The 27,827-nt window shown below is 42.8% G+C and overlaps 1 protein-coding gene across 4 annotated transcripts in view; it reads left to right on the top strand.

Annotated features, from left to right (window-relative positions):
- CADM1 (cell adhesion molecule 1) overlaps nucleotides 1-25,575 on the top strand; it is a 319,210-nt gene extending 293,635 nt beyond the window's left edge. For 2 of the 4 annotated variants that reach the window (XM_004427296.3, XM_087433720.1), the window contains 2 exons: nucleotides 20,512-20,643; nucleotides 22,646-25,575. In XM_004427296.3, coding sequence (XP_004427353.1) covers nucleotides 20,512-20,643; nucleotides 22,646-22,764 — 251 coding nt within the window. In that variant the 3' untranslated portion in view covers nucleotides 22,765-25,575. Of the gene's footprint in view, nucleotides 1-864; nucleotides 898-8,140; nucleotides 8,195-20,511; nucleotides 20,644-22,645 lie in introns of all 4 variants that reach the window. The other 2 variants (XM_087433717.1, XM_087433719.1) reach the window with 2 other exon arrangements.
- Nucleotides 25,576-27,827: the final 2,252 nt, after the last annotated feature.

The following is a 27,827-nucleotide window of genomic DNA, read 5'->3' as shown; positions in this document are numbered from 1 at the left end:
CTGGCAGCTCGCAACAGCGAATGTGGTTCTGAATTGTGAGCAAAGGAATGGCTGGATACTTTAATTTTTGGAATGTCACATGATTAGGAGTGTTGTTTGGCAAATTGTGTGGACTTGGGCATTTCCATGACAGACTTTTGCTCTTAGATTATAACAGTAAGATCTGCAGAGCGAAGAATGGATTGGGGTGTGTGTGTGTGTATGTACAGAAACTAATCTGAAAATCTTTAACATGTTCATTCCCATCGCCTCCCAGTTAATTGAACTTTCCAGCTGAACTCTGCTGAAATAATACACTGGATGGAAAACTTGAACCCGTATATTCATCTACAGGCATCTGAGCAGAAGCCGTAAAATGATCCTAAAAGTGCGATGGATTCAGTGACATCTAATTGGCAGTCATGAAGCCGGAGTGCCTGGGTGGGTTGGGTTAAAACAAAGGCAATGTTTGAATGTATGAATCTATTGTTTAACCAGCCTTCCGACCAAGCTTTACTGTCCCAGTCCTGAGCCTTGATGCGTTAAGAGCCATCTGCCAGTCACTGAGTTTGCACTGGTGTTTCTCATCACTTTGCATGTTCCCCTGACTATTGACTAGCAAGTAGATGTGTCATGGCAAGACCCCCAGAACCAAAGAATTTACTGTTTTCCTCACTGGCTCGCAGCTTTGAGCTGAAGGCATGTCTTAAAACAGTGCAACTCACTTCAAATGCTTTTTGCTTTTCATTTATTATTGCTTGTCACGCGATGTTCTTTGAAAGCTTGCTCATATATTACCTGTTCCATTTTTTTCCATTTTCCCTTTTTTTGCATGCCGTTCCTCCTGTTTCTTCCCTTCCTCCAATCCTCTGTTCCCGTCTGTAGACACAACGGCGACGACAGAACCAGCAGTTCACGGTTGGTATCACATTACTGTTTATCTACTTTCTCAGCACTGCTGAGAGGCAAGGCAAGCCTGGGAAAAAGAGAAATGTAGTCTTCAAGGGAAATCATGTTTCAAGTAGACTGATCTCATAAATGTACTATAATTTTTAAGGCCTGAAAGGATGTCTAGTCTTGTCATTTCTGTTGTGAGTTCAGTAGCCAATGGTTGCCGTCTGCGCCGAGGCCTCCTCCTCCCTGGCTGCCTGGAATGGCCGAAATTTCAGTTGCACAAAGTCCTTATTTATATACCACCACCAGACATTGAAATACAAGGGACTTCAAAAAAACTAACATGTGCCTAAAAATCATAGCATCTGAATTAGAGGCCCAGTTGCTTTCTTCGTTTATAGGCTAGAGTCCCAGGTCCATTTTGAAGAGGAGTCATTTGTGTCACTTAGTTATTGAGACTGAAGGACAGATCAAGGCGGAAGATTCCTATTTAAATTCAGGAGGTGGCGATGAGGACGATCATTGCTCTTCTTTTAATTATGTTCCCCATCATGTTTACCTCCACAGCCTCTTGCGGGTTCACCCTTAATCTGTGTGTGCATTACAAAAGTTTATGCTAACGTTTGGCGGGAAACAGCCCCAAACCAAGAATGATACCATATATAAATTTTAACAGCATTAACTGGGACTTAGAAAAAATCATTTGTGTTTGAGTATCTTGTAGACAAAATACTAAAAGTTGGTTAAGATTTTAACCAAAAGATGATGAAAACCAACTGAGTAAAAGCTCAGGAGGGGGTCTTGGGAAATCCTTTGCCCAGTTTCACCACTGACTTACTAGGTTGGAATAAGTCTATTAACTTTGCTAAGTCTCTCCAATCAGAAAATTAGAATCATGTTTCATCTGTATATTCCTTTATTACTTAGTTCAAATGTAACCCTGGTGACATTATGCTTTTGGAAAAAGATATGTTAAAAAATGGGCTGAATTTTAATAATTGAATCCAAGGGAATTATTTGGTAAAGGGCCTACTTAAATCACTTTGCATGTTGTGCAGGGTTGAAATCTATCATTTAAATGACAGGAGGTGATCAGCCAACCCTGTACCGTTCATTCAACTTTTAGAGAAACATCTCTTCCTGGCACGACTGACTTGCTTAAATAGACCTTCATTTGAGGACTTAACATTTGGAAAAATTTAAACAAAACTTCTGTTGTGTGAACTGTCCTTGAAGGTCAGACCTTGATGCTTACTTAGCAGGTCACTCCCATATTTGGACTTGCTGATGAAGAATTCTGAGGAAGTAAGACAAGCTTAGGTATGGAGCGATATGTGCCTTCCCACTCCACTCCTGCCTCCCCTGCCCTTTCCTGTCCTTGGCACAAAGGGAAAAGTTCATAAAATAAGTTAAAGGGCCAGATACCCCGACAATCATGAGAAATCAATTAGGTATAAAACTTCCACTTGCTAAGGTAATGCCCCATAGTCCTTGCTACATCTCAGGCACTGCACTCCATTAAGCTTAGTTATTTGTAGGTTTCATCATTAATTGAGCACTTCCTGACTTTTATCGATTATTCTCAGAGCTTTAAGACTATTTTAATGCAGTTCAAGAGATTTTGTTCTATTCTTTTTAAGCATCTTTAGGTTCTGAGCTTCCTACAATTAACTTCAAGGTCAAATGTAACCATAAGTTTCCTGAATTCTGTGAGATCTTTGAAGAAATATTGATCATTTATCTCCTAAGACTCCGGAGTTCTATTTTCTAGGTCCCTTCAATAAAATCCATGTACTTATGTGACTCTAATGGATGTAGGTCTTGTAGTTGAGCGAGGTATTCAAAGTAGGAAATATGTCCCCTGACCTGAAAAATGAGAAGTTAACTTAGGGTGCAATCCCGATTTTAGGATACTGTTTTTGATAGGTCTTTCTCTCTGAAGAGAGAGAAAGTGAAAGTGTTGTTCTCTTTTTGTGGTATAATAAAGAGACACTTGGAATAAGACTTTATAGCGTTCCTGTGACAGGAAACAGAGATGCCTGTGTACTATGAGAAGCAATCACTGTCTTATTGGTTTGGGGACAGTGTTCAAGCCAGTGATACCTCAATAGGATGTTATTGACTGGCAGTGCATGAGGAATATACCTAGAGCCAAGAAATTTGGGAGAGAAATAAAGGAAGTAAGAATAGCTGTATATATGTATATACAATGTTGCCGTATATATATATGATTCCTTAACAGCAGGAGGAGAGCAGTGATAACCCAGGTTGATTCCTATATAACACATTTATAAATACATTCTCCAACTTGTCTAAAATCCTCACAGCATCCTCACAAAGGGGTCCTACCACTATTTTGAACAGCATACTCTACAGCCCACAGAAGAAAGCTTTAATGAAAGCCAAAGTAATATCTGGAATTTTACTTGACAGAGGGGGAAAAGTCTTCCAGGTCAGTTGTCAGGATAGAAAAGCTTATAGAATATGGTGAAAATTATAAAGCAAGGGACCAGATTTCCAAAGAGATGAAGGTAGCTGGTTTTATTTGAGTGCATTATGGCTAAAACCCAACTTCTTTGGTGCAGCAACCATTTGACTTGGATTCATTTGAAAATAATCTTGAGATGTTCCTTATGGAGATCTGGGCCTAGAAAAATGTTGTGGTTTGATAACTTGGCAACTTAAATGACAAGACATACTAGGTCAGCCAGTTGTGACCATTTTACTGGTCTTAAAAATTTTCATACTGAATTTCTTCCATATTTCTCTTTTCTTTTATAAAAAGGAAAAAAAATAATTTTACAAAAAGCTTTCCCTTTGAAGACTCGTTAAAATATTTTATTCAAGCTTGTGTTGCTAGAGTATGTATGAAGTATACCAGTTGTTGATGTATGTTGATCATTTGTTCTTACCAATATCTGATTGGAATAAGCATGTATTGGAAGGTTAGAAGTGCATGGGCATGATTCAAAATCAAATGGATTTTCTCCAAAAAGAAACCAAACAACAATCAGCCACAATGTCTTTTTAAGGATCTAATTGATAGTAAAGATAAATGTGAGTGTAAGAATGGGATTTTTAGACCAGGGTGACCGAAGGGATCTTTGAATAAGGATCTTGAGCATTTGTGTTTTTGGAGCTCATCCTTCAGGCCTGGACAGGAAGAATCCTGTGTTGTGTATGCATGTTGAGCAATGCAAAAAACACTCTGCCAAATCCTGGTACCACATGGTCTGAAATTGATGGCAGAAATGCATGAGTGACTTAAAGCACGGATGGTGTCGTCGTTATTATGGTTATTGATGTGTGGGTGTGTGTGATGGTTTTTATTTGATTGTTCACATGTGGGCGCTTCTCTGTGAGTGTCTTGTGCCTTGTTCTCTTCCAGCCCTGTGTGTCCCCTCTCCCTTCCCCCACCCACCTCCCCCACGTGAGGTTTTGGGGGACAGCATGCCCATGGTCTGGAATAGTGCTTGTGCTTTTGCTGCACTGCGGCCAGCTGGCTTCCTCTGGGTTTGAGCTTCTCTCTCTCTGTCTCTGTCTCTATCAATCTCTGCTATCTTATTATCTTCAAGTCTACCTGTCCTTTCACTTTCAACCTCTTGATACCTTAGAGGCTGATGATCTCATGAATTTATATATCCCAAATGAGTTTTTAAATAGTTTTTAATTCAGTATGTAATTATAGTAAGACTCAAACTGGGAACCCCTCAGAAATAATGTTTCACTTTCAGTTTTGGTTTCAAAATGTTAGACCTGTGCTAGAGACACGCTCATACCCTAGTCCGCTGCCCTTTGGTAACTTCCCCATGAATCTGCCTTTCCTTGACTTATTTTATAAGTAGTGCAAGCCAGGATAGAATTCTAAAAGCACATGAAATTCTTATCTTACTTTCTATTCAATTATGGGGAAATTCTGAAACCCATTTTTTAAGAAAAATAGCCAGCAGTGCGCATTATTACAACCTCTATGTCCACCATCTGTGTGTGTACCTCTATGCACATCTCTCTGTATGAGTACACAACAGTGGCATTCAAAGGCTGTCATTCAGTCAAGGGACTCTGCAGACATTGTATGTTCTACTCAAGAACAAAGCTAAAGAGGTTTATGAATGGCTGCAGGACCTGAAGATTGTGTTTCAGCCTTGATATGCGGTTTGGAAACAGTGTGCTACTGTTTAACGGTGTGAACCAAATTTCTGCTAATGGGAAGAAGGGAAAAACTCTCCACAAAAGCTGACAAAGCAGGAAGAACAGGATGACTGAGCTTTTAGATTAAAACTACCGGGGGCGTCTGAACTCTCATGGCTGGTGATGGAAGTAACAGTTTCCATAATATGGCCCAGTGATCAGATGTATGCCGCTTAGGTAAGAGAGAGACCATCACCTACTTTTTCATAATGGGAATGGTAGTAGGGCCAGTGGGCTAAGTTTTCCTTTCCTAGAGGTTTTATTTGATCATTCTTTTTTGAAGTTTTCTGAAAAAATGAAACTCTAATGAACTGAACCCACAAGCATTTAAATTTTACTTAACCTTGACCTTGAATTTATTTAAATATCTCTAGGATTTCGTACTGTTTCTAATTTTGGAGGTTTTCCTTAACCTGGTTTAAAATTGCCACATCATACCACTTTTAGAAGCCAGTGATTTCCTTTGAAAAGGAGGAGTAACAGTTGCAGTAGCACCATCTGAGGCGGCCTAGGGTGTGTGCAGCACCTTACAGCATCATGAAGCAAAATGCACGTCTCTGCAGAAGAGACGATTAGAGTGCATATATTAAATTATCATGTTTGCACCTTAGGATTTTATGAATTGCTCAAAAAAAATCCCATATGGACCAAAAGTAAACTTTCATTTGTTTAACAAAGTTTGAAGAAATTTGTTGAATATATTTTAATTAGAAGTGACAAGAAAGGGCTTTAACGGATGATAACAAAAGTTTAAAGAGAAAAACCCAGAAGTAATTTCTCACTTATTGTTAAATTGTGAAGTTTCCTTTTGAAGAATATTCTCTGCTTCATAAAATGCATCTTTGTCTTTTTCTTTGAGAAAATGAGAGGTGTATAATTTTTAACATGAAAGAAAACGACCTAAGCGAAAGCAATTTCAGGAGGTAAATTTTTCTTGTCCTCACTTGTACACTCAGTGCTTCAGTAAACTCTTCCTAATTATATTTATTCAGAAATTATCCAACTATGGCAGAGCGCTGTAGATTCATAAAATACAATAGTAGTGCAAAAGCAAATTTGACGCCACTAACCTAAATGGCTTCCCACTTTCGGGTGGAATCTGAGCAGTAGATTCCAGGTGATTGGATATATTTTAAAGTTTATGCCATTAGAAGTGACAGTTTCATCTTTAATGAGGTGTGTATCAACTGTCTGTTACTTTTTAATGGGAAACTTTGCATATCAATGATATTTCATAAACATATTTGTCTTTATTTTTTAAAATTAGCTTTCTAATGCCCTCCCCAAGGAAACAAGCCTTCAAGCAGTAAAGCTGCCTACTTGAAACATCCCTGTTTAATATGGTTCAGTGGGTGCCAAGCACATACATAGAATGCTTTGATATTCATTGGGCCACGTAGAAGTGAGGGATTAGCCTTCTGAGAATTGCAAATTCATAATTAACTACAGAGAAGTACTTTATGTTGCCCATTTATAACAATTATTCAAATAATTGTCTTCATCAGTCTTTATACGATGGATAAAGCCAATTAGAAATAGGAAGACTTTCAACCAATCTGATTTCAGAACAAATGGATAGTATCTCTACTCAGTTGCCTCTATAATTTATTGCTTTACTCACTGCTTTTCCTTTAGTTGTCTAAATCCACAGTTTGCGAGCATCCGTGGACTTGCATCTTCCCATGTTTAACTGGCACCGGCCCTTGAATATTGGCACCCAAGGGTCATAGAGGATCGCAATTCTTCTTCAAGAGCTGATATGATGGCTTCCTTTCACAGCAGGAGCCCAACTATCAATGTTCATTTGGCTTCGTTATAAAACAACTTACAAAATCCAGGCTTTTACTGACCATTTCTACATGAGTGTTTCTGTTAATTTGGGTTTTTTTAAATAGTGCAGTCAGTTTCACATTGCTTGTTTCCAGAGCATTTCTTCAGTTGCTTTTATACTCTGGCTGGTAGTTCACTGAGCCTTACTCCCAAATCATTAATTCAGCAAATACTTACTGAGAGTATACTTTGTGCTTGGCCATAAGAGAAGGGAAAGATGAAAAGATAAATAAGACATGCCCCTTTCTTCAAAGACCTTGCAGTGTAATAGGTCTACAAATATCTTCAAAAGTGACAAATCTCATTGGAGAAACATTACCAATTGTCGTGTGAATTAGAGGACCTGGAACAATCAGACAGGACCTTGAGCAGAACATGAAGAACAAGTAGAGGCCTCCTGGATTGTCTTAATATTTTGTGCTGTTTAATAAACTTCATTAAGGAGCAGCCTGTAAAGGAAGCATGAGGAGATGGAAGCCATCTCATAGCTGAGCCTCCTATTGTTGGTCCCCTTCCCTCTTCACCTCTTTTAATTCAAATCACAGCTAGCTGAGAGCCCTCCCAGCTGGCCAACACTGGTGGGGATTCGGATATAGGTATTTCAAGCCCCTGCTTGATTATCTCCTGACCTAACTGCTTTTTCAGCTTTGAGGGTTTTATTTTTCAGGAATACCACTGATTTTTGAAATTCTCTTTTTTGAAAAATCATTTTGCGAATCAGATTTTCTGATGAAGGCATAACCTGCAATCTGCAGTTAGCAGATGCTGTACCATTCTGAAATAAGTGATCCAAGATCATCATAAATTGATAATGAACTGTATTTGTCAGTATTGGCAAAGGATTTCAATTTACAGTAAAATGTGAAATAAGCCTTACATACATCAGTATGTAACATCTAAGTATGTTTGTATTTAAGAGAGATATCAGAGCACTGACAGCTAACAGGCTTTATTTTCTTCTTTTTGCATGCTGTTATGAATGAGTGATTTTAAACATTCACCTTCATGTTTCATGTGCTTTGAAAGTGGAGACTGAGGAATCTTTCTGCCTCGATTGTGTATCACTAACAAAATTAAATGATTGGAGAAATGTACCTACAGATTAATACATTCGAGCTATCTGAAAAAGAGAGAGATAGCAAGAGATTTGGCTCATGTTTTTTAAGAAATTCATCCTCAGTTCTTAAGTGTTTTGTTTATGTCCCTTGAGGAATGAAAAGAAAAACGATTTGTTTTTACTTGTAAGGCCTTACTCAGTTGCCCAATTCCGCAGAAGAACTGGACAGTGAGGACCTCTCAGGTAAGGGCTAGTCATTAGGTAAGGCACTGCTGGGTCCAACCTGTGGGTGCTCTGTCCACTTCTACAAAATGGCCAATTGGTTTACTGAGCAATCCATTAGCAATTGTGGATTTTGAGACTAAAGAAAAGCAAATTTTCATTAACACTTTCTTCCTCCCCACCCACCTCTCTTCCCTATTTTAGTGGTGTGTATATTTCAGATTGGGGCTGATGCTATTAATGCAGTGGAAGTCAAGCCATCTTTGGGATTGTACTAAAGCCACTCTGTGTTCAGTGGCTTAAACTAATTTTTATGTTCTAGATGTATAATGGTTCAAGAGAAATTTTGTTGCGTTATAAAGCAGTTTAAGGATGTTGGATTATGAGACAAGATCTTTATTTTTAAAAAACACTCATATTGACCATTTACTTCTGTGGAATAGACTAGAAAAGCCATGTCATAGTTATCTTAGAAGTAGGGGATGGAGGGGGCAAGGAGGAAGGGGGGGCAATTGTTTTTCACACACCATGATGTAAACTAATTATCCACCTCAGACCTTTTTCACAGTACACTGAGCTCTTACAAAAGTAGGTTTCATGCTTGATTCCAGGATTTAGGTGTTACTAATCCAGAATAAGAAGCATATCCTAAAAAGGAGGGGGAGGAGATTTAAAATGGTCAGAGCTAAACAATTGTGTGAGCTCCCATGAAGTTGTGGGACTTCACTGCCAACCAGCTAGAGCTTCTTAAACATTTTGATCAGTCACTTCTTAATAAATCAATAAAGAAGTCCCCTTCGTCCTCATTGTGATGGAGAAACCAAGGCATAGGACTGTAGACGCTTACTCCAGCCTGTTGGAAAGAAGGGTTCCATATTGCCCCTTCTTGAGGAGATGTCACTGCAGCTCCCTTGAATGTTGGTTGTTGAGGTGCGGTCCTTAACTACAGGTCTTACCCAGTGAGAGACTAAGATAGTACCACGGAGTCTTTCAAAATGCAAGAGATTTATTCCCTACTATGGGCTTCTGTCAAACCTCAGGGATGCCTCTGTTTTCCTGTTATGTAGCATGTCCCAGGTTGAGCCTGGCTGTTGGATTTTCCCACAGAGTGGAAGATCTAGGAGGCCATGTTGGTTTTGTTCACTGCTATATGCCTGTCATGTAGTAAACACTCGACTGATCCTTGTTGGATGAATAAATGAATTCCAAATCCCAGTGAATTTAGAGAGAGAGATAAATATAAGATTAGAAAGACAGCCAGCCCATCAAGGGAGTGGTTCATTTTTGCCTCTTATTTGTGATGTATTTAGAGAAGTTGCAAAAACATTAGCCCGATTTTCTTTTAAAATAAGAGTAGATAAGCCCTTCTCCCTGCTTAGAATGTAATGCTGGACATAAGCAATCTGCTCTCAGGTCTGATCCTGACCCTAAATAAAATAGCTCTCTGACACACTGTCCCTGGCAATCAGATATTCTCAAGGATCCTAAGAAAGGACTGTGTTCTCATTGGCCTGATCCCTCTTGGCATATTAGCCAGACAAGGATTACTCAGATATGCAGAAGTAATTTTTCTCCTCTTTAGGAAAATGGGACTAAATCAGCCATCCATTCCTTCCCCCAGTATCATCAATTAAGGAATACTCCGGATCTCTCAGCTCTGCACCAAGTCAGATGTGGCCTTGCTGCAGTTCTATCAATCACCCCGGAGTCAGGAGCAATAAACCAACAACTGTTTGTGTTCATAATAATTCAGTTAAATTAATAATTACATTGTCCCCCTCCCCCACCTTCTCCAGGAACGCTGCAGTCCTGTATTGCTCAGGAGCCGTAAGTCATGTAGAACACTAATGATTTATCAGGCTGGGGCTGGGCTGCCTTTGCATCTGGTTTGATGAACTAATCAAAAACTGATTAGCACCTTTGTTCAAAGGGGATGCTGATTAATCAATTACTATTGATTGTGAGCTTGGCTTCACTCGGCAGCAAAGAGACATCTGAAGGGGAAAAAAAACAACCAATAAAAATTGAGCAGCTGTCATAGTGTTTAAATTTATTAAAACAAAATACATTATTTTTTATGAAGCTGTCTTGAAATGGGTCACTGAAGGGGAGCATATTGATTGAGAAAGGATGAACTTCTCAAATTTCTGTAGCCTAGAGACTGAATTCAATTATAATACAAGACAAACAGGTTAACACCCGTCTTAAACAGTCCATCAATAAATTAGAGTAGGTGTTGCACATTTAATGCTAAACTGTGGTAATGAATAATATTAGCATCCATTCCCTGCTCCATCTGGGTAGAAATTTCATCCTTTCCTCATTACGGATAAATGTTATATCCTGCATTTCCTTCTAAATAACGATGGTCTGTCTCCTCGCCCTCTTTTCCCCCACCTTCCCCATTCACCATGGCTACCTCAGCTAATGACAATTTCATAAGCAACATATGGTGCTCCATCCTCACCCAGGAAAGCAAGTTGCCCAGCTGATCCTCCTCTTTAATCTGCATTAAAAAATTATGCCTGTCTGTAGTTCAGTGATTTAATTATTGGCAGACCTGGGAAGCTTATCCACTTCTACTTTGAACCCTTTCATTTACTTTTTGGGTGTTAACTTTATTGATGACTGATCCACAAGAGTTTTGAATTGTTTTATCAATTACATCTGCTGTTTCCCAGTGACAGCTGGTGGTTATTGCCACCCATGTGGAATAGAATAGCTTTAAGCATATTTATCCTTCTATTTTATTTTAAAACTTTTTAAAAATGTCTCCAACTGCCTCCCTCCCTTCAGCAATGGAAGGGCCCTGGGGACTGTTTAGTGGAGTGTGGTGGTAAATATACAGTGTGCCAGAGAATGGCCCTCCAGCACAGTCAGAGCAATCCATCAGTCTTCTGCTTTTGAAGCAAAGGCACCAACAAGAAATTCCAGAGCTGTCATGTTTCCCAAAAACATGTTTTCTACTCTTGCCCTACAAACGAGAAAGTGATCTGGAAAACTCCTACAACATGTCCCTCCCAATCCGTAGAAAAGGATAAGTGGAGGGCACATTCTCATGGCTTTGATAATCCATGCCAGGTGTTAAGGAGGCATCCAGGTGAGTCAACTCTGGTGCCCTAAATGGATTACAAAGGAAACATGGGCTCAAGATACAGTCTCTTTTAGATAATGGAGGCACTTAAAGGCCCTTGGGTCCAGATTGTCAGTCCCAGGGTGGGGTGTAAGACCATCTGGCTATTGTGAGTGTCCTCAAAGTCTGTCTGAACTTGCTTGAAATGTGTGTGAGAAACTGCCAATAGGCATAGCATTTTGAGGAATTCTTTCCTTAACTAGTCCCCACCTAAACTGTGGCCCAGATTTGGCAAACAGCCTATTTCATTTCTTTGGTAGACTAATAATAATAACAATAATGATGAGAAAGAAAACAAAGACCAGCTGGACTGTGTAGATACATTCAAGATATGGCCCATAAGTCTAAAATGTGGTATGATTTAGCTCATATTTGCATAGTATGTACAGCGTAGAAGGCTCTTTCACACATGTCAGTGATCTCATTTGATCTTCGTTCATTCAGCACAGTTGTTTGAGCTCCTACGTTCCGGCCTGTGGGCTCAGCAGCAGGTATGCAGCAGTGAACAAGACCAGCCAGAGCGGGTGCTGGCATGGATCTCACGTGCCAGGCCCCTGCTCTTGTACAGTTCTGTTAGAACTAGAAGGGGAGACAGGCTCGAAACACAAGATATTGTCGGACTGTGACAAATGCTGTGGAAAAAATAAAACTAGGTAAAGTGAAAGTGAGTGGGGCTGGGAAGAGGAGGAGGCTAGTTTAGAAAAGCTCACCAGGGGAGGCCATTAGGGCGGGAAGACCAGGGATGAGAATGAGCTGGCCATGGGAGGATTTTCATGAAAATCCTGTGAGATTGTTGAGGAAGGGTGGTTAGTCTCAGTTTACAAATGAGGGAGCTGGGGCTCCAGAGGTTAAATGATTTATTCAAGAGGCAGAGTCAGAATTTGAACAAATGGGTCTTCCTGCCTCTAGGAAATAGAGACTTCGGTTTAAAGTGGTTATCCTTCCCCTGTGAAATCAAACTTTGCTCTGGGGTCTTCTTGGGAATCTTTCTCCTCTTGGACCCTTTCCAATTCAGTCTGTGCATCCAGGGGATGAGGAGGGAAAAGTTGGGCTCTCCAGAGCCCGTTAGGTGTAGAGCCACATGCCAGTTGACCTGGAAAGATCTCATCCAGCATTAAATCAAGCTCTGCCCCCTTCAAAGAAGACCTTAAACTCTGCTCAGATATTTTCAGTGCCATAGTCCCATTGACTCTCCTAAATTCTGGGATCAGTTTCCCGCTGAGATGGTCCTAAATGCCATGGGAAAGTGTTGGATTGCACTTATTTTTATCTTATAAATAAGATTCCCTTATTTTTAAGTTCCGTTTAGTACAAGGCAGTAGACTGACAAATCGTATTGGGTCCATGCCAGCTTCTCCATGGCTTCCCCACAGTGTGGGTTTAAACTTTACCGTATTGCTGATCTTCCCATAATCCAACATGCTACTCTTTCCCCAACATGCTGCTGGGGAGGAAGGAGATCATTAAATAGGAACTTTTCCTCCAAACTAAAAAGTTGGCAGGCTACGACACAAAATGTGAATTCCAGTCTTACAGTCCTACAGGTTGGACACTGCTTTGGGGTGATTTCACCATATTCATTAATCCATCCTCACACCCCCAAATGCCTGAGGTCCACTGAAGCATCTTTCTCCAGAGAGAGATTCTAGTGGGACATGTATGTTTGGAAATACTGTACAACTCTGTCCTCTTTATACTCCTCTAAGGAAAACTCTGGTATCATCCTCACTGCCTTCCTGTTGCTTCAGATGGAAAAGGCAATCACACTTTGAAGTCATTATTATTATGAAATGAATAGAGAGGACTCAGGAGTGTGCCTTTTGGTCTCTCACGTGATGCTAAATGTCTTGGGAGGACTTACATCCTGTTACATCAAGTCATTTCCTCTGTTGTTTAAATTAACTAAATCAATTACTTGAGAAGGGAGAAAAACCAACATTTAAAAAAAAAAAACACTTGTTCTCATATTTAGCTGATAACAAGTATTTAATATCCTGATACTTAGGGCCGGCTCTGTGGCTTGGCGGTTAAGTGCGCGCGCTCTGATGCTGGCGACCCGGGTTCGGATCCCGGGAGCGCCCCGAGGCACCACTTCTCCCTCCAACACGACGCCGGGTCCCACGTACAGCAACTAGAAGGATGTGAACCTATGACATACAACTGTCTACTGGGGCTTTGGGGGGAAAAAACTGAATAAATAAAATCTTTAAAAAAAAAAAAAATATATCCTGATACTCGAATGGTACACCTGAAGCATAACTTGGACTAGGTGGCCTTCAGCCGCCAGGCCCATGGCCTTGACCACCACACAGGACAGGTGGGCCGTCAGTCACACTGTGTGCCATTCTGCATAAATGAAAAGAAAGAGCTTGGTGACTTCAACACAGCAGGTGTTTATGGGGCATCTTACCCTCTGAGAACAATGCTGCATGTGCAGTACAACCCTTACCTGCAGAGAGCTGATAAGTGTTTGCCTTGAATCAGTGATAAGAACTAGAGTCAAGCCCTCCTTAGGCTTTAATATAGTGGATTTAAATAACCTATTGAATATCTATGATATGCCAAGCCCTGGGCCAGATAGGCACTTTCATATTTGGCAGCACGTTGGCCTCTCAAAATGACAAGTGTATGATTGTGCTTAATGGCTCAGAGTGGCTGATCGACCTGCCTGAAGTCACAGAGAAAAGTCATGAAGCCCAGCTTCTACCCCAGATCTGACGGCAAGTCTAGTCCCCTTCCAGTGGGCCATGCAGGAGACGAGCTCCTAACTCTTCCTGCATCTCCTGTTTGGGCCTGTTTCTGGAGGATAATGTAGGCAGTAACGGCCTAAGAGAGCCCCGAACCCTGATCACTGAGTAATGACAATGTACAGCCGAAGCCTGTGCGCAGTACTTGTAATTTAAATGAAGGCATGCTGAGCTTTGGGTGGCACGAGGATGATGATCACCACAGTTTTCCTTCGAGTAGCTTAACATAGTTCCTTTGAAGTGCCAGTGTAGCTGCAGTTCCATTGCTAGAATTCAATACAGCTGAAGGGGAGGACCAGCGGCCTGGGATGCTATATGGGAATCTTCGTGATTTTCCTGCCTTACATTTATTCCTTCCCTTCCACTTTCTAAGAAGACAGAAAAGAAAGGTTATGCTGCAGAGGCTGGTGTGCTCCAATATATATTAACATCTTAATGGGAAAGCTGTGCATGTACTGTATACATTTACTACTCTGACAAGAGGGAATTAAATGTCAGAAGGATTTGTAGCATCTATAATTGAATTGGTGCTGAGAAAAGCAAATCTTAAAGAAGAATAACATATTAGGATTAGCAAATAATGTGGCATTTTGTCAGCGCATGCCATTCAGTTTGTTCCCCTTCAGTAATAAAGTTGTGCTTTTTAAAATGCACGCTTATTTTTGTTGCCGTGACAGGAGCTACAATAGATGATGAGAATGAGGAGCTACATTTTTCAGATGGTGCCAGGGTTTTTTGTTGATTTGGTTTTGTCTTTGAGGTCAGATTTTGTTTTTGTCTCAGATTTGGAAAATCCACTGTCAGGCTTTTTATTTCTTTCTAGCGAGAAGTAGCAAGTCGCATCATGGTCATTAAGCTTCCTCTGAGATAGACTAATCCTACAGCCCTGGGAAGCTGGAGGCAGCATTTCCATTATAAACACTAATTCTAAGAGTTTTTAATTAAACTGACTGTCCAGCAAGACCTCAGCCCAGGAAAAAGACCAGAACTAAACCAAGTGAGAGAACTCTTGCAAAAAATCAACAATTCTCACTTTTCTCCGGTCATCCATAGATGAGGAAGTTGCAGAAGGTTGAGCATTGGAATTGTCCAATAAATAGAAGTTGAACCTCGCCCATGTTTTAAATACTAATTTGTAAGGTGAGACCTAAGGTAGTTTATAACCTAGGAAAAGAAGAGGTATGTGCGTTTAAGGGGAGTGTCTAGTGCTCCACAACTTTTTAAATGTGTCTTAAAGCCTGAGCCAGGGATGTTTTGAAATGTGCAGGTAAGCCAGTGCAGGGTGGCTATCATGCCCTGTTCGATATGTTTTATCACGTATTACTGTATCACCCTTCAGCTCCTCAGACGTAGAAAACTTGATGTACTTTTGGCAAAAAGACTGGCCTCAGACTGTGCAGCCTGGGCTGCAGGGTGGGCCGGCTGCAGATGCCGTGAGCCGACTGCTCAGTGACTTCCTCTGCCAAGGTCCCTATTTGCCAGGAGCATGTCTAGGATATACTGGCCATTCCCTGGCTACCTGTGGATCCCTGCCTTTGGCAGAGAGCCATTTAGGCTTATCACAGATCCACGATTAAGGCGTTCGCTTGGCAATTTCTGTTTCGCGTCCCACGCCAGGCGGTAAAGTAGCCGTAGAAACGGGATCCGTTGCAGAGCCCTATTTTAACACAGGCAGCATGATTGCCAGAGCACTGCATTAAGGACAACTCTGGCAAGTAATTTGAGGCAGGAAAGCAGAGAAAGAGGAGGCCCCTAGAGGGAGGGGAAGGAGACTGACTCCACTAGCAATCGCTTTTCTTGTCTGGCCCTAGAGAACTACTGCCTTTAGAACTGTCCCCTCCGGCCCGGTGGCTTAGCGGTTAAGTGCACGCGCTCCACTGCTGGCAGCCCGGGTTCGGATCCCGGGCGTGCACCGACGCACCGCTTCTCCGGCCATGCTGAGGCCGCGTCCCACATACAGCAACTAGAAGGATGTGCAGCTATGACATACAACTATCTGCTGGGGCTTTGGGGGAAAAAATAAATAAATAAAATCTTTAAAAAAAAAAAAAAAAAAAAAACTGCCCCCTTCAGGGCCGGCCCCGTGGCTTAGCGGTTAAGTGCGTGCGCTCCGATGCAGGCAGCCCGGATTCGGATTTGGGTGTGCACAGACGCAGTGCTTCTCCGGCCATGCTGAGGCCGCGTCCCACATACAGCAACTAGAAGAATGTGCAATTATGACATACAACTATCTACTGGGGCTTTGGGGGGAAAATAAATAAATAAATAAAATTATTAAAAAAAAAAAAAATCCCCCCTTCATATGGCCCATGAGCAATGGATCGGGCCAGGTTACCTGGCCCAAGGTAAAGAAATCTGAGCAGTCTGGGGCCTCGCTCTTGGGAGTTCTTTGAAATATTTTTGTCCTTGCAGTTTCTAAGATGCTAACGCAAACTCAGGGTGGTTGAAGCTATGACCCAAGCAGTAGTAGCCAACTTAACATTCTGCAAGCAGCTTGTAAACTCTCACCTGGAGCCAAGTTGTTCCAGCTTTTTGCCAAAAGAAAAGCTAACTCACGAATACTAAACAGTTCATCATTGATCTATCCTTAAAGAGACTCATGTCACCCTTAGAGCCAGAGACACGGCTGCAGGATGGGACAGTGTAGGCAGGAAGGACCATGCCACAACTATGAGTTGTCATGAACACTTCCCAACATTTACAAAGTGCACCTAAAAGTGAGACTTATGGAACAACTAGGCCTGAGTTACTTGAGGTCACACGTGAAATGATTTGGACGACATTCTTCACTTCAGTCGGACCGTGTCACCCACACATGCTTGCTTCTTCAAGGCTACAATAACCTTTATACCATAAGCACACAACAAGCAGAAACATGCCTTTACTTCAGGGTGATGGGGCAAAGCTTAGTCCCAGAACTATGAACACGCTTACACCTGTTACTAAGTGAGAGGAACAATTGTAGTCTCTTAGAGAACAAGAAAACATTACCTTCTCAACTGAAGAGCTGTCCACTTGCCTGAGGATCTGGCATGTTGATAAGTGCTTTACGTGCATACATTTATTCTTCAGTGTAGAAGCTGGGGGAAGCTGTAGAGTCTGGCTCTTTGGTTTCCTTCTCTAATTTAGGGAAGGACCCGAAAATCTGGAGAGGATGTCCCTAGGAAAGTTCGCAGGACCTGAGTGCGAGGGTCTGCACCCCACGAGGAGCAGGATCTTTGGGTGATGGTGCAAGTCATAGACTTACCCAAATTTTTCACTTAGAAGTAATTTCTCAGGGAACTGGCCAGAGCTCTTGCTTTGTGAGCGAAACAGGAAGGGCCAAGTGGCGACGGACTTGGTTGGGGCCGTGCTCCTTTTGGTGGTGGATATTTTCTTCGGGTCCCAGTCTTCGTCCTACCCCGTTAGCCCGGTGCCTGTTGGTGTAAGTTCTTGAGCTGTCGCTTGGTGCTGAGTGAGGCCCAGCCCGCAGTGCAGGCAGTTCTGCTCCAGCAGTAGGCAACCAGCTTACACCCTGCCCCCACCAGCTTGGGCCAGCCAGTAGCACTGTAAACCTCGCCCGCCCACCCACACGCGAGAACGAGAAAGGACTGAGATGAGTCTGGGGACAGTGCTGCTGTTCATGGGGGGCCAAGCCGTGACAGAGGCACCGGTGGACGGCCACAACTCCATCAGTACCTCCCTCGGTAAACCCGGGGGTGGGCTGGAGGTGGCAAGAGGCGGCAAGGAGCCTGCAACCGGCAACGTTCCCTGTAAATTAAACATCGCTTACCTTCTGTGTCCATCTGCAGTAAATGAAGGCAGGGAAAACGTCTCAGTGATTAACTGGTGGTAGTAAACTTTCTGATCAAAGTGAGTACCAGAAGATAGCTGGAGAGATTACCCTTATAAATAAGTATCTGTAAAATATGTATGTCCTTGAGGGCAGGGAAGATAGCTAGAACCCAGGTATTTAATGTGGGCAAAGTGCAGGGGAAAAGAGCAGCACCGAGCATATTTAGCTGTAAGTTCATGGGGAGCAAAGGTCAAAGGAATAGTTTTGGCTGGAGAAATTAACACCACAGACACATGCCCTGTGAGGTTCTGTTTATTTGTTTTTCTTTATCACAGAGCTGCTTGCTCTCTCTCGCTTTCTCTTCTTAGGCTTCTAGAACATTCCTGTTGCCTAGGCATGGAGGAGGCAGGCAGTCTTTTAACAGTGGACATGAGAGTGCCTTCCCCCAGGGGTTAGGTCTGTGCCTGGGACAGCTTCTCAAAGCCTCCCTCTGCTCTCAGTCTTCCCGGGGCAGGACCTGCCTTCACCCCTTGTCCCTCACTTTTCCCTCTTCTCAATAGCTACGATCACCTTTTTTCCTCACCCGATTCTAAGACATATCGAGTTAGTGGAAAGACCCTTATTTTTCAATAGGTCTGAAGCTCACGGCAGTTGGAGATTAGTTAATTCTCATTCCCACAAGATCCTGTATTTTGACAGCTCCCGGAGGAAAACACAACTTGCTGGCTTTTCTGTTACTTTCGTTTCCCCGTGAGCGATTTTGAATTTGTGCAGTTGGGGTGAGAGTCTCCAGTGTGTAATGCGCTATCCTCCAGGTACCCCGTGTCCAGGGGCACCCTGAGGGGAGCGCTCCCCTCCCACGGCTGAGTTCCGCCTTGTGGAAATGACTTGGAAGACACGGAGGCAGTTGCATCTGCAGGAGGCAGCACTTCTGGCTGAGGAGGGAGATTCCTCTCCACCACGTTTCAAGTCGAGCTTATTAGACGTGTTGCTGGAGGGGCTCCCACATCACGGAGCGGGCTAATTGGCTGCAGTGCTCTCTGCCTCCACGCCATCTCCATTCTCCAATTAAACTCCCATCATCCCGTTGTCCTGGGCGACCTGCCGCTGCCTCTGATTTGGCATTTCTGTTTGGGTTTGGATTTGGGGGTTTTTTGTAGTCCTTTCAAAGGTAACTTAATGAAACACTTTAAATACTTCAATTTTTAGTTTAAACTCTTTTAATTAAAGCACTTTTCATGGACCCCTCAGTCACGAGTTATTTCCCCACATCCTTCAGTACTTAATCTCAGAGCAGAATTGGAAATATCGATAGAAAGTGTAAATCATGGCCTCCTGCTGAAAGCATTGTATCAGGTTTCGGCTCAAAAGAGCACCATTACCTTTAGCTGTCACGGATCTGTACACTTGATCGATAAACTTCAAATATTATTAGAGGTGGAGGCTTCAGAGATTTGCTCTGTTCTTTAGAGAGAGACAGAGATAAATCTTTCTTAAAAATTGACTTGAATTTGCACTCTCAGTCTTCCTGGTGAAATGCATTTCTCTTAGGCGTCCAGCAACTGCAAGGGGACAGATTTATAGGCCATGTGCTGCTTGTACTGAAAGATTTAAATGGTAAATCCTTCACATATGACTTCACAAATCATGTAAAGTTAAAAGATTTTTACCGTTTCTGTTGCTGCTGTGCTTAAATTGTAAGGTACAGCTAGTAAATCATTTTAATGGAGGTGTCGTACTTGACTCAATAAAAAAAAAGACAATGGTTTAGCTTCCACTCCAAAATGTTAATGTATTAATCAGCGGGAGAATAATTGTTTTTTACTACATTATAAATCTCGGGTGCCATTAGAATTTCAGCAAGGGGTGATGTAGCCACATTCCTAAATTAAAATTGTTTACACTGCCATACATCCATCCTGCATCGCCATAGCTCATTCTGGGTCCATTTTGGAGTTGTTCCCCAGCCAAACATGTCGTGCCTCAGTTGGAAGAAGACACCCTGAGGGAGTGATGCTTATAAAGGAAAATTAATTGCATTGTGAAGTGTTACATAAATAAAATAAAAACTGTGGCGATGGACAGTTATTCCTCGCTGTCTTTCTTGAAACAGGTTTTTAGGTTTTAGATTGAGGCTTCCTCCCTCATACATCCTAAATGTAGCAAGCATGTCACTTGTCTTTAGTCTTCTAATCCGTGTTTTATCTCCAGGCAGCAGTGGCATTTGAGCTCCTTTTCCTATGCATATGCCTAGCAAGGAATAAGTCGCTGGGCATCTAGCCTCCGCTCCACAGTTCCCGTTACCTCCTGAAGGTGCCATTCCGACGCCCTTAAATAGTTAGGTCTGCCTCCTTAATAGAATCTGCAACTGGATACAGATCGAGTGAACGCTAAGACCAGGTCAGGACTGGATAGACTCCATTTCTCCCCTCTGCTCCCTAAGCTTGTTCCACATGCATTAGCGCTCCTATGCTGCTTATAATGAAGTGGCCTCGTGGGGAGAACAGATCAGTTCAGCACTGGACAGGTAGTCTGTTCCCTCGGTGTAACTTGATCCATCTCAGTGTTCTCTCTGACTCCTCCATTAAAAAAGAAGGTGACCTGACCCTGGAAGCAGTGTCTCCAGGGCTTCTGGTGTCTTATAATGAGCTCTGCATCCCTATTCCTCTTCTGATTTCAACAGATTCTCGAGCAGGTGAAGAAGGCGCGATAAGGGCAGTGGATCATGCCGTGATTGGCGGCGTCGTGGCCGTGGTGGTGTTCGCCATGCTGTGCTTGCTCATCATTCTGGGGCGCTATTTTGCCAGACATAAAGGTAAGCAAGGGGCTTTGGCAGGCAGGAGGTCTCATGTCACCACAGCCCCTACATTTTGGGACTTTATAAGGTTGTCCTTGATAGGGAATTTGGTTTATGTGGCCACATAGCCTCTTTGAATTCTGAAACGGGGAGAGAAAAAAACAAAAATCTTAGCAGCTGCTGATTAGGACTCTGAGAGCTGATGAGTAGCACTCTTTGATTTGGATTTTCTCTCAGTATAAAGCTTTTTAGATTTGTTATTCTACAATCCATAATTGGGGATAGAGTAAAAATTTACAAATAGGGGCTGGTGTGGTGTGAACCCCAAAATGATAAACATGGAAAGAGCACACCCATAACCTACCGTTTTCTGGGAAGCAGGTGGGCTAGCTCTGCTCCCTGGCCCCAAACTCTGGGGAAGCTGGTCACAGCAGCTAGACTGCTTCCTTGGTTTTATGTGCCTTAAAAGCCACATAAATATGTATTTTTAGAATTATGAGTGCAATTGATTTAAATTGCCATTAATCATCACACTTATCAACTGTGCAGTCTGGATGGGCAATCATCTTTTCCAACGCTCCTCCTCTCTGCCCCATGCTGCTCTGATCCTCTCCTCCCCTCTTGGTAATTTATTCTTCCTTTTCTTTGTCGGACCTTGTCTTTCTCAGTTATTTTTCTCAAGCACTGTGCAATGAGCTTGCGGGGCTCTCCTATAGGATTAACTGTAGCGCTTGCATATTGCTTGATTGTAGAACCTGGGCTTGGGGAAGCTCCCTTGAGCACAGCAGTGGAGGTCCGAGGTACTTGACGGCTGCCGTTAGGATCCCAAGTGCCCATCTTGAGCGTAAAACAGTTGGGGACCCTCAGCACCATGCGTACCCTCTGTCCACGCCACGCCCAGGAGGCAGTCTGTTTGACTGAGAACTCCCAGCCTCTTGGTGTTGAGCTGATAAAGCCAGCAGGGTGAGGCCAGAGAGCAGGGCGGAAGTCTGTGCAGCAGCTGTGGAGACCCAGGGGAAGAAGGACACGCTGCAGGGGAAAGGATACGGGAGGGGAGCATTTGACCGCCTGCTTTCTCAAATTTGTCCCTTTGAAAACCTAAAAATACAGTGAATGTATCAGCCTTTTTTTACCTAAGAATTTTCAAGAATGCAGCATATAATGGGAGGAGGGTTATTTGGTTATAATAGACAGTATAAACTCTACCTATTTATCACACTGAGGTGCAGTCCTTGTCTTTCTCCATGTAAACTCTTGGGACTTGCTGATAAGAGTGTCGCCAACTTTAACGTTTTGTCTATTGTCATTATAAAGTGGCTGTGCCAATTAGCAAATCCATGAATCCGGGTCCGGTCTAGAGTTACATTATGAACGAGAATCACTTGTTCCTTAAGGCAGATGCCAAGCCTTCATTACGACTGTTGTGATATCCAATTATTTCTCAATCTGGAACCCCACTCTGAAATGAAAGGCAGAAAAAAAATCAAGCATTCATGTGCAAGTTCAAGCACATTCTCGCTTACAGATAGGCAACGATTCATGGAGGCAGGAGACAAGTGTGCAGATAAACGATTTGAGGTGACAATAGAACATCATCAGGGCCCTAATTCATTTATTGGCTAATTGCTCTCCCTCGCTTTGGTCTTTACCCATGTACGTGCACACATCTGGTCATTGGTCCTGGGCGTTTACTGTGTGTACGTTAGTCAGCAGCTCTCCAGCTTTCTGCATTTTTAGCTCCCACTCACGTCTTCTTCTGCTGACATCCTCTGGTCATAATCACTGCTCTAATGTCTCATTTGCTGAATTATATCGCAGCGGTTCAGTTGGAGTGGTGCCTTTGGAACCCCTGGATCCCCATTTGTCTCACCCACCTCGCTCTCTTCTTCCAATTGTTTTTCCCCTCTGCTGCCTGCACACCACTTCGGCTGATGATGGCCATAAAGCAAGTTGCCATCTCTGTACCACTTTACACAGAGGCCATCAGACAGTCACGGTCCTTTACCCCTTCATCTTTCAGGTACATACTTCACTCATGAAGCCAAAGGAGCCGATGACGCAGCAGACGCAGACACAGCTATAATCAATGCAGAAGGAGGACAGAACAACTCTGAAGAAAAGAAAGAGTACTTCATCTAGATCAGCCTTTTTGTTTCAATGAGGTGTCCAACTGGCCCTATTTAGATGATAAAGAGACAGTGATATTGGAACTTGCGAGAAATTCGTGTGTTTTTTAATGAATGGGTGGAAAGGTGCGAGACTGGGAAGGCTTGGGATTTGCTGTGTAACAAAAATGTTCTTTGAAAAGTACACTCTGCTGTTTGACACCTCTTTTTCTTGTTGGTTTGTTTGTTTAATTTTTATTTCTTCCTACCAAGTCAAACTTGGATGCTTGGATTTAGTTTGGATAGATTGCAGAAAATTCTGTGCCTTGTTTTTTGTTTGTTTGTTGTGTTACCTTTTTTTTTTTCTTCCTTTGTGCGCATTTATTTTTCCCAAAAAATTTTGGATTTTTTCCAAAATCTCCCATTTTGGAATTTGCCTGCTGGGATTCCTTAGAATCTTTCTTCCCCTTATTTTGTTATTGTTTGGACTTTTTCTGTTTATCTTTGAAGTAACTGCTTTCTGTTCAAAGTTCAGTTTCATAAAAGGAGAACCAGCACACTTTAGATTTCATAGTTCAGAATTTAGTGTATCCATAATGCATTCTTCTCTGTTGTCGTAAAGATTTGGGTGAACAAACAATGAGCACTCTTTGCTGCTGCCCATGTTTCAAATACTTAGAGCAGTGAAGACTAGAAACTTAGACTGTGATTCCGAAACTGTTCTGTTTGCTGTGGAACTACATTACTGTACAGGGTTATCTGCAAGTGAGGTGTGTCACAATGAGATTGAATCTGTCTTTAATTCTGTAACTGTAGACGGCTCAGTAGAGATACCCCACACTGTAGAAAGGTTTGGGGCGGAAAGGGCTCCTCCTTTTTCAATGCCCTAAACAGACCTGACAGGTGAGGCCTGTTCCTTTTATATAAGTGGACAAATTTGAGTTGCCACAGGAGGGGAAGTAGGGAGGGGGGAAAGACAGTTCTGCTCTGGTTATTTCTGTTCCAAATGATTCCATCCACCTTTCCCAATCGGCCTTACTTCTCACTAATTTGTAGGAAAAAGCAAGTACGTGTGGTGTGCGAATGACTGAGTGGGACAGGGTTTTTTTTTTTTTTCCTTTGTGCTTAGTTAGGAAGGCAGTAGGATGTGGCCTGCATGTACTGTATATTACAGATATTTGTCATGCTGGGATTTCCAACTCGAATCTGTGTGAAACTTTCATTCCTTCAGATTTGGCTTGACAAAGGCAGGAGGGACAAAAGAAGGGCCGGTATTGTTCTCACACTGGTCTGCTATCGATCTCAGTTCTCGAAAGGTCAGAGCAGAGGTGGAAAAACAGCATGTAGGGATTTTCAGTTACTTAATCAAACTCAAATGTGAGTGTTTTTATCTTTTTACCTTTCATACACTAGCCTTGGCCTCTTTCCTCAGCCTTAAGAACCATCTGCCAAAAAATTACTGATCCTCGCATGATGGCAGCCATAGTGCATAGCTACTAAAATAAATTACCTTGAACATATCTTCAATGGGGAGCCTTGGGAAAAGGTAGAGGAGTCAAGTTACCATTTACATTTTTTTTAAAGAAATGTGGGGATTTTCACTGAAACATCTAGGAAATCTAGAAGTAGTCCTGAAGGACGAAAACTAAACTCTTACCATATGTTTTGGTAAGGCTCCAGACTCCAGGATACAGTCCCTATGGAAAGATGGCATCAAAAAAGATAGATCTATATATATATATAAATATATATTATATAACATTTTCAGTGAGTACTTTTGGATTTTGCAAGGTGCATTTTTACTATTGTTACATTATGTGGAAAACTTACGCTGATTTATTTAAGGGGAAAAAAGTGTCAACTCTTTGTTATTTGAAAGCGTGTTTATTTTTCTTGTCTTTATTTTAACCTTTGATAGAACCATTGCAATATGGGGGCCTTTTGGGAACGGACTGGTATGTAAAAGAAAATCCATATCGAGCAGCATCTCGTTCTCCCCTCTCCTATCCCTAGGCACTTAACCAAGACAAAAAGCCACAATGAACATCCCTTTTTCAATGAATTTTATAACGTGCAGCTCTATTCCGAGCCCTTAGCACCCATTCTGACCATAGTCTAACCATATCAAAGGGTGAGAACCATTTAGCATGTTGTTGAAAGGTTTTTTCCGTTGTTCTTTTTAGGAGGAAAAAAAAAAAAAAAAGTACCATTGCTCACAGAATTGGCGTCTTGTTTTTGGGACCTCCCATCTTTCTGTTTTGAAAAGTGTACAGTAGTGCAGTGTTCCTGATGTAACTTTATGGCTTACAATGTTGACATGTCTCAGGTTCATGTGTTTCGATTGGTGTTTTCCGTCTCAGGTAGATTGCAAAGTGTAGGCCCCACGCATTGGAAAAAAAATAATAATAAAACAAAGCAAAAACAGGAAATTATGGATTTTAGTTGTATATTGGTTTATGTATTTTTTCTTAAGTATACAGTGCACTGTTTGAAATGTATTGTTGAGTATTACTTTGTACAGGTTGATCACTTTTTTTAGAGTGAAGAAAGAACAAACTTGTTTTTTGTGTTTTTTAAAGGAATATAAAATAATGAAGGATGTATAATTGATGCCAAATAAGCTTGTTCTTTAGTCACACCGACGTCTTATTTTTCCCTTTAGGCCAGTTCTGTTTCTGAGGTGTACATGAACAATGTTACAGTGTAAGAAACTCCATATCCATATGTTCCCATTCGCATTTTGTATTGGTTCATGTATACCATTTTTACAAAAAAAAAAGAAAAAAAAGAAGTACTATAAAATATCTGTCTTCTTAATAAAAAAAAAATTAATGTTACCAAGTGATCCTTTAATCTCATTATGGACTTCTTATGGACACCTCGGCGCCAGAGAAGAGATGGGCCCCTGGTCCAGCTTCCTCCCTAGGACCTTGCGCAGGGCCAAGAACGCGGGCGGTAGATGCTAGGAAATGCTGCCGGCTGGGTTTCTTGGAACCGCTTTCTCTCTCCTCCTCCTTCTCCCCTCTCCGTGGACAGGTGGGCCAGGTGCTCTGGCAGCGCTGACTCAGCTATTTGTGCAGGTGCGCGCAATGCGGTGGCGGGCCCGCCAGGACAGGCCCCTCCTGTGGATTCATCTCCTGCCTCCCTCTCCCTCTTTTCACCCACCACCCGCACCAACTTTCCTGTGTTGGCTGCTCCACCTGTCTCTTACTTTGGGATTTCGTGTCTTAACAATTCATTCTGCCTTCTTCATTTCAAGTTCTCTCTCCTTTAACCGAAAGACAACATAATCTGCGGAGGACTGGCTTGGCTGCCTACGGAAGATTGTTCTCACTGTTCGTGCTGCTGAGACTTCCAGGCCTGGGTGTACCGCAGGATTCGGTCTGTTGTCATCCTCCTTGTCTTGCAGGCCGAAGTGAGCGATGACTACACTTCATGGTGACTGATCTTACAAATGCACACATAATATTTGAGCAGCCCCAAACTGCCCTTCCCCCCGACTCACCCAGCTGTGTCTAAGTTCCCCTTTTCTCCTTTGGGCAGATAACGGGGAAGGCTCAGCAGGGGGAAAAAAGGTAAGCTCCAGAAAGCCAAAGGCTGTGCATCTCATTTCAGCCTCCTCCATCCTGGCCTGGGCTTTGCCTGTCTCAGTAAACATCAGCTAACCAGATAGATATGCAGTTATTGAGCACCTGCTGTTTGTGAGAAACACAGAGAAGTGTAAGATGGTCTCTGGAGGCTAACCGGGGCATCAGTTACACCCACGTGAAAACGTGAAATGACCCTCAGCCATGGGGGCCACACTGAATACAGTTAAGGAGCCCAGAGAATGCTGTGGGAATTTCTTGGAGAAGGGATATCGGTGAAGGCTGGCATGACAAGACAGCTTCCTAGAGGAGCTGGGGCCCCAGCTAGACCTTAAAGGATGGTTTAGTGAAGAGGGAATGCGAGTCCAAAGTACAACAGGCAGTAAGCTGCGCCAGCCTGCTGATTGGCACGGGAAGAATAAAGTGAAATCAGATGAGGTGTATAGGGTGGGATGATCTTGTGGCTGATCTCCAAGTCCAGGCAGAGGAGTCAAGATTTCAGGGGCCTCTCCCAGCCTCTGCCAGAGGGCAGGGGGCAGTGGGGAGCGCTAAGTCATCAGAGCTCTGTCAACAGACCCTATAGGTGACAGACGGTAGAGATCAGGAGAGCATGCTAAGAGACTGCCTGGGTTCAAATCCCTGCTCTGACACTTAGCTGTGAAACCTTGGGCAACTTACTCAACTTGCCTGGCCTTGGTCTCCTGCTCTGTACAGTAGAGATCGCTGTAAGGGTTGTTAGGAGAGAGAAATGAGACAGGCAATAAGTGCTTAGCAAATAAGGTGTCAGACACAGAGTAACATGTTGGTCATAATACAGGATAGAGGCGGATGGTAATTAAAAAGATAGAAGGTTACCCATGGCTACCAAGAAGTGGTTGGTACTCAAGTGGAGGGAGCTATTTGGGCTCCTGTGCGTATGGACACCCCATGCTCTTGTGATGCTTGCCTTAGAGTGTTTAATGAGCCCTTCTCACCATTCATTGGTGTAGTTAGTCCAGGCCATGTGGCACACAGTGTGTTTCGTGTCCCCAAGCCCCTCCCCTTGTCTGTGGCATGAGGCGCCAGATTCAGCTGTAACCTACGAAAAAGGGACCCAAGAAGTTCATTGAACTGAGGCAGATGGGAGGTGGCGACTTGCTGCACAGCTGCGGTTGAGTGCCACAGGGTATGCAAATGAGAAGGCGCCAGAAGCATCCACTTTAGCGGGAGCTTGATAAGTTACCCAGGCCTTCGTTGGTATGGGAGTGAAAATGGGCCTCCTCTCCTCCGGAGAGTTTCCACAAATGTTTTGGCCTGCTTGCATTCTCCAAATACATCAACCCGAACCCCGAGGTGATATGCGAGTGTTAATTGGTGCAATCTTTCACTGTCCTCTGTCTACTTGAAATGTAATTCTTGTGCTGCTGTGGACTTACTCCATGGAGAAATGTTCCTTTGATTCTGTCATCCAGAACCTTAAAGCAGCCACGCAGTCACCATGCTACAGGTAGAGAGACCCTGCTTACGTGAA

The sequence above is a fragment of the Ceratotherium simum genome, chromosome 7 (genome assembly GCF_057802395.1).
Source record: "Ceratotherium simum simum isolate JZ-2026a chromosome 7, ASM5780239v1, whole genome shotgun sequence".
NCBI classification, from domain to species: domain Eukaryota; kingdom Metazoa; phylum Chordata; class Mammalia; order Perissodactyla; family Rhinocerotidae; genus Ceratotherium; species Ceratotherium simum.
Note: the sequence above shows the minus strand (reverse complement) of the source record. Positions and strands in the feature narration are given on the sequence as shown.